Source organism: Dunckerocampus dactyliophorus, chromosome 19, assembly GCF_027744805.1.
Source record: "Dunckerocampus dactyliophorus isolate RoL2022-P2 chromosome 19, RoL_Ddac_1.1, whole genome shotgun sequence".
In the NCBI taxonomy this organism is placed as follows: Eukaryota; Metazoa; Chordata; class Actinopteri; order Syngnathiformes; family Syngnathidae; genus Dunckerocampus; species Dunckerocampus dactyliophorus.
The window spans coordinates 7,397,420-7,404,329 of record NC_072837.1 but is presented as its reverse complement, the minus strand read 5'-3'; the positions used below and the strand labels follow the sequence as shown (position 1 = coordinate 7,404,329).

At 42.6% G+C, this 6,910-nt stretch overlaps 1 protein-coding gene across 1 annotated transcript; it reads left to right on the top strand.

Annotated features, from left to right (window-relative positions):
• Positions 1 to 70: 70 nt before the first annotated feature.
• Positions 71 to 5,758, top strand: hsp90ab1 (heat shock protein 90, alpha (cytosolic), class B member 1). The gene is made up of 12 exons (XM_054761963.1): positions 71 to 238; positions 1,015 to 1,158; positions 1,256 to 1,462; positions 2,556 to 2,715; positions 2,824 to 2,957; positions 3,035 to 3,343; positions 3,419 to 3,584; positions 3,672 to 3,862; positions 3,947 to 4,094; positions 4,168 to 4,436; positions 4,816 to 5,149; positions 5,224 to 5,758. The coding sequence occupies exons 2-12, from the start codon at positions 1,015 to 1,017 to the stop codon at positions 5,340 to 5,342; spliced, it is 2,181 nt and encodes a 726-aa protein (XP_054617938.1). The 5' UTR covers positions 71 to 238; the 3' UTR covers positions 5,343 to 5,758.
• Positions 5,759 to 6,910: the final 1,152 nt, after the last annotated feature.

The window sequence follows — 6,910 nt, the reverse complement described above, 5'->3', positions numbered from 1 at the left end:
ATGGAGAATTTGTCATATCATTTACAAGGCTGTCATCCACGTATAGTATTAGTTAAAAAGAGGGGCAATAGCTTGCACGCTGCACCGCGGATGGATATGACTTGCACGTCGAAACGCGTGTGTATAAAGATTCCGGTCTACTAAAAGGAAGTTCCTTTCCTTTTTCCTGCGTCAGAGAGCAGAAGGGACATTGTTTTGGTTGCATTTTATTCAAGAAAAACCCCACACAACAATCAAGGTTGGTAAAAAGGATTCCTCTAATTATATTTATCATAGTATTTAAACAAATTCGACCGTCATAGTAATGATGCGTGAGTCCCCTGAGTCACGATGATAACCTCAGCATCATTTGTCTGTTAAGTCACAATATGTCGCATAATGTGTATTTTTAATGTTGGTACACATTGTCCAGTCGTGTTTGGATGCGGCACTGCGGAGCGAGAGAAGGCCGTTAGGTCGAGCATTGGTTGCATAAAAGCAGGTGTGGTGAAAGATGGTGGTCGAGCTTGTGTAGCTAACCGTATTGATTGCATTATTAGCATTAGACAAGGACATACTGGAGCTCGGTCTCCATTTTCGCATATTATAACACTATCGTGTAGATTATACATAGTGTTCTGTCAGCTATTACATATACATCAAGCAAACATTTGACTAACAATCGTCAATTTAATGGCCCAGAATGAATGGCGAGCTTGATGCTATTGTTGAAGAAGGTAGTGTTTCGATAGCGAAAGCGTTACCGTGATGTATTGAGAAATCTGCGTATTATTTATAATGGCTGTAATTTTAAAGCATATGTCCTTGTGGTATATAAGCACGTGTTTGCTGCGGCCATTGTCTGCACAAGGACGCCATATTGGTTAACGGTTACTTCCGCCATCCGGCGCAGCGCGCTACTGACTGCCCACATTTAGCGAACATTTCCCTTAAGCACGTTGATGTTCCAATAACTGAGCGGCATTACAAGTGGCCACGTAAATGGCGTTGTAACACTTGTTGATCAATGTGCAGATGCCTGAAGAAATGCACCAAGAGGAGGAGGCGGAGACCTTTGCCTTCCAGGCAGAGATTGCTCAGCTGATGTCCCTGATCATCAACACATTCTACTCAAACAAAGAGATCTTCCTCAGGGAGTTGATCTCCAATGCCTCTGATGTAAGTCTGCAAAGCACTAACACGTTTTAATGCGTTTTTTGAATTAACATTATTATTCATAACAATGATTAAACCATTCACATCACTTTGTATTTAGGCATTGGACAAAATTCGTTATGAAAGCCTTACTGAGCCCACAAAGCTGGACAGCGGCAAGGATCTGAAAATTGACATCATCCCCAACAAAGCTGACCGCACACTGACACTCATTGATACTGGAATTGGCATGACCAAAGCTGACCTGATCAACAATCTGGGAACCATTGCCAAGTCTGGCACCAAGGCCTTCATGGAGGCTTTGCAGGTAAAGGAGTGGATGGCTTACATTTATTATACGTGTATTGTTGATTGCCAATAAGTGTAAGCCACTTTTTTCGTGACAATTTCACTAGCATTGTCTTGTTGTGCTGCATGCAATTCAGGGCTCCAGATTGACTGGTCTCATTTTGAGACCTTCTTATTAAGGTTAGGGGCCACTGTGCTCCGAGTTTAATAATAACAATAAAATTTGTCTGGAGCCCTACAAATTTAGTGTTTGTACAATGCTTGAACAAATATCTCCATTCACCACCCCAACTCAAGTCTGATGCTTACAATCCCATAAGACAAGCTTGGATAATACAGCATTTACAAAGTGGTATATTTCCACTGAAGACATTTTTAACGCAGACAAATCAAATCGGGTCGCAAAAGTAGCCATCAAGGAAAATATCTCCAAGTATTTGTATGTCATCCTCCAGCGACATCCTGTCTGCTTTAATATTTTAGCTGTGTAAGATAAAGCTGTCTTATTATTCATGAAGCCTGTTCATTTTCGGGTCAGCGCTAGTGGATTTCTGATTCTCCAGCATACCGGCGACCCTAGTGAGAATAAGCGGCATGGAAGATGGATGGTTAGTTCATTCTGGAAGGATTTGGGCTTGGGGGGCAATGGAATCTTATATAGTATCTTATATCTCCAATATAGTAGAAAGAGGACATATATTAGACATAAATAAGACTTAACAGACTCCGTTACCATTGAGAGTTTGGACAGCTATTGTCATCAGTGTAACATTACGTCTTGACTTCTAAATGCCGTATTTTTGTTTTAGCCATTATGGTTAAATTCTTAATTGACACAAAAATTCGACCCACAAACTGGCGAGGGAAGACTGTCTTATTTAGGTCTAGAGATTTATACATGAAAACTGGGTGGGCCAAGACAGGAATTTTTTATGGCAAATTTCAATCCCCACCAGTATTAAAATGTATATGAATGTTTGTTTCCCCAAAAATGCAGTGAAAATCAGTGTTATATTGGGGTCAATACAGTAATAAATGCATGGTTGTGAATATCCATTACTCTTTCTACTTCTGCATCATTTTTTTTTTTTTTTTTCTCTTTACTGTCACAGGCTGGAGCTGACATCTCCATGATTGGTCAGTTTGGTGTGGGATTCTACTCTGCCTACCTCGTCGCTGAGAAAGTGGTAGTCATCACCAAGCACAATGATGACGAACAGTACGCTTGGGAGTCCTCTGCTGGTGGCTCCTTCACAGTCAAGGTTGACAACGGTACGTGTCCAAACTCAACCAATGCTGACGAATTGGCCTGATTCCTGCAGCTTTATCTTGGCAGCTTGTTGGAACATGGTGTACTAATGGTTGCACAACTCCTCACAGGAGAGCCAATCGGCCGTGGAACAAAGATCATCCTGCATTTGAAGGAAGACCAAACTGAGTACATTGAGGAGAAGCGGGTGAAGGAAATAGTGAAGAAACACTCTCAGTTCATTGGCTACCCAATCACCCTCTTTGTAAGTATCAGTTTTGGATCCTGTCTGTCCAGGTCGCATGAAAGCACCCTCAATGACTTCTCAATGTCCCGCTTCAGGTAGAGAAGGAGCGCGACAAGGAGATCAGCGACGACGAGGCTGAGGAAGAGAAGCCCGAGAAGGAAGAAAAGGACGAAGCTGAGGACGACAAGCCCAAGATCGAAGATGTCGGCTCAGAAGACGAGGAAGACTCCAAAGACAAGGACAAGAAGAAGAAAAAGAAGATCAAGGAGAAGTACATTGACCAGGAGGAGCTGAACAAGACCAAGCCCATCTGGACCAGGAACCCTGATGACATCACCAATGAGGAATATGGAGAGTTCTACAAGAGTCTCACCAATGACTGGGAGGACCACCTGGCTGTGAAGGTACACCGACTAGCTTTCACACATTTGCCAGCATGAGGAAAATATGCTTCTTAAACTTGTCCTTTCTTTCTGCAGCACTTCTCCGTGGAAGGCCAGCTTGAGTTCCGTGCCTTGCTCTTCATTCCTCGTCGTGCACCTTTTGACCTCTTTGAGAACAAGAAAAAGAAGAATAACATCAAGCTGTATGTCAGGAGAGTCTTCATCATGGACAACTGCGAAGAGCTCATCCCAGAGTACCTGAGTGAGTATCTGACAATGTCCTAAAGTGCAACTGGAATCCACCCGGCTTCCGGAGGCCTAATGAAATGTTTTGTGGGGTCACCTGTAGACTTTGTTCGGGGCGTGGTGGACTCTGAGGATCTGCCCCTGAACATCTCTAGAGAGATGCTGCAACAAAGCAAGATCTTGAAGGTCATCCGTAAGAACATCGTCAAGAAGTGTCTGGAGCTCTTTGCAGAGCTGGCTGAAGACAAGGAGAACTACAAGAAGTTCTATGAAGGCTTTTCCAAGAACATCAAGGTATGGTGGTTAAATGCAATATTGTCACCTGCCCTGAATGCGGGAGATGTCAAGATTTTTAAAAAGCAACTGTTGTCCACGCAGCTGGGCATCCATGAGGACTCCCAAAACCGTAAGAAGTTGTCAGAGTTGCTTCGTTACCACAGCTCCCAGTCTGGAGATGAGACCACATCCCTCACAGAGTACCTCACCCGCATGAAGGACAACCAGAAGTCCATCTACTACATCACTGGTCAGACTGAGTTTTTTTTTTATGTAAAGCTCTTATGAGGAAATGCTCATAATTTACAAACTATTACTCTCAGGTGAGAGCAAGGACCAGGTGGCCAACTCTGCCTTTGTGGAGCGTGTCCGCAAGCGTGGCTTTGAGGTCTTGTACATGACTGAGCCCATCGATGAGTACTGTGTGCAGCAGCTGAAGGAATTTGACGGCAAGAGCCTGGTCTCTGTCACCAAAGAGGGCCTGGAGCTGCCTGAGGATGAGGAGGAGAAGAAAAAGATGGAGGAGGACAAGGCCAAGTTTGAGAACCTCTGCAAGCTCATGAAGGAGATCCTGGACAAGAAAGTGGAGAAGGTTGGTAGAGATGAAAATGCCTGAATTGAATATGCAGAAGAATGTGGTCTTCTTGTACAACTACAGTGGACTGTCTTGTTGTAAACAGGTGCCTAGTTGAACATAACTTAAATTGGTGAGTCACAGTGTGCCTTTTTTTGTTTACTGCAGAAGAGTCCAGAATGCAACCTAACTTAGAAATATCAGCTAACATTGCCAGAGTTTGACTTTGAACATTAAGGTTTGACATGAACAAATGTAGCTTCTGAGTGCAAGATGTTAGTGTTGGATTTTGTGAGCATTTTCTAACTTTGCATGATTTTGAAAGACTTACCCTGATGAGTGCATGTTCTGCGGTGTGAGACAATGCATGCTGAGGTCCTGTGGTCCATGTGCGCAGGTGACAGTTTCCAACCGCCTGGTGTCGTCTCCCTGCTGCATCGTGACCAGCACTTACGGCTGGACTGCCAACATGGAGAGGATTATGAAGGCCCAGGCCCTCAGGGACAACTCCACCATGGGCTACATGATGGCCAAGAAGCACCTGGAGATCAACCCGGACCACCCCATCGTGGAAACACTTAGGCAGAAGGCAGAGGCAGACAAGAACGACAAGGCGGTGAAGGACCTGGTCATCCTGCTGTTCGAGACCGCCCTGCTGTCCTCCGGTTTCTCTCTGGATGACCCCCAGACCCACTCCAACCGTATCTACAGAATGATCAAGCTTGGTCTTGGTAGGAACATGAAGCTTTTGTGTGGTTTTCCCCACTTTGACATGACCGTAATGTTTTGTTTTTTTTTTTTTTAGGTATTGATGACGATGACGCCCCTATTGAGGAGGCCACCTCTACATCAGTCCCAGACGAGATCCCTCCACTAGAAGGCGATGGCGATGATGATGCCTCACGCATGGAAGAAGTTGATTAAACTTCCCAGATTTCTATCCCTTGGCCTCACGTTTCAATTGTTCATCCTTTTTAAACTGCAGTAACTTTAAAATGGTTATTCATGTCGTATGGTGGACCAGTGTTGCTCTTGTCGTCGAGCATTTATCTGCAAGACCCCTTTTTTTTAAAGAAGCAGTTTTGTTTTTTGCTGTAAAAGTTAATGGTGACAGCACATTCGTTTTATCAAGTACCCTGTTGCACTGAGTTGTAAATGTTGGGAGTGAACATCGGAGATTGCTACATTCCGTCATCTGGTCTGGTGAAGGTTTGGATGGGTTCGGCAACACTGCACGCTGCATGGAGAGAGAAGACCAACTAAGATTCCTTTGCCCGAGTCCAGGCTTGTCTGTATTCCAAGTATTGTTTTGAAAAAAATAAAAGATGCAATACCTTAAAGACTTTGCTGTGTTTCTGTTACAACTGTTATTGTGACTGTCTTAGTATAGAGTTCTTAAAGTGACCACTAGGCGGCCAGCTTGTACTTGAAACCAACCAGGAAGGTTAATACGAATGACTTGCTCAAACCAGGATGACTACTAATCCATTAGCTAGTTTTAATGTTAAAGGAAATACGTGTTTCCTGGAAGGTGTATTTTGCGGTACAGCTTTGGAGGGGGTGGAATTTATTTTTTTCCTCTTAGAACACTACGCGTGGGAGTATGCCCCTATTCGTCAAGATTGTACATTCAGGGAACTAAAGTTGTCATCCAGAAACTACACAACCAACGCCCTCTAGTTTTTCCCTACAATTTAGAGAGCAGAACACTCATTTAAACACAATGTAAAGTTCAAGCAGCTTCAACTATTGAATGGTTAAACAATGTTTGACATCACAATTTAAAATGACTCATTGTAGTCACAATCATAAATCACCTACTGCGTAGCCCCCACGAACACAAGGGTGCATCCCTACTACTCACTGACACTTTGATAACAAAAACTAGTGAAGTGAATCTTAGTTATTAAGACTATCAAGTGTATAAAATGAACACAAGTGTAAAAAAAAAAAAACCTGTTAAAAACACTTTAAATGTTAACACGATTATCAAAATATACAATTTACAGTGTTAAACAACTTTTAACACAAGTGTAAAAATATTGAATTTGTAAAAAAAAAAAATTTTTTTAAATGTTATTACCATTTTAAGTTGAAGAAAATTCACTATAAAGTGCTACAAAAATCAACACTATTAAGTAAGAGTGTTACAAGATCCCATGTCACAAAATTTCACAAGATCAAAACATGACCAGATTTCTTATTCAGAAAAACCTTGTAGGCCTGGGATGATAATTAATTAATCACACAATAACTGAAAATTAGCTTGATAGTTTTGCCGGCCTCAGTATATTGCCATGTGCATGGGTGTCTGTTTTCGTCTTTCGCCTCCTTGGTTTCAGCATCTTGGCATGTTTGTTCCATCAAACAATGGCACGAACGGAGTGAGCCCTTTTGTCAGTCATACAATCTCTAAGTGGGTGGAGGCGGGGCCGCTAGCATACACATGAGGAGCAATTCAAGTTAATGTAAATTAAATGAGTAGATTAAAA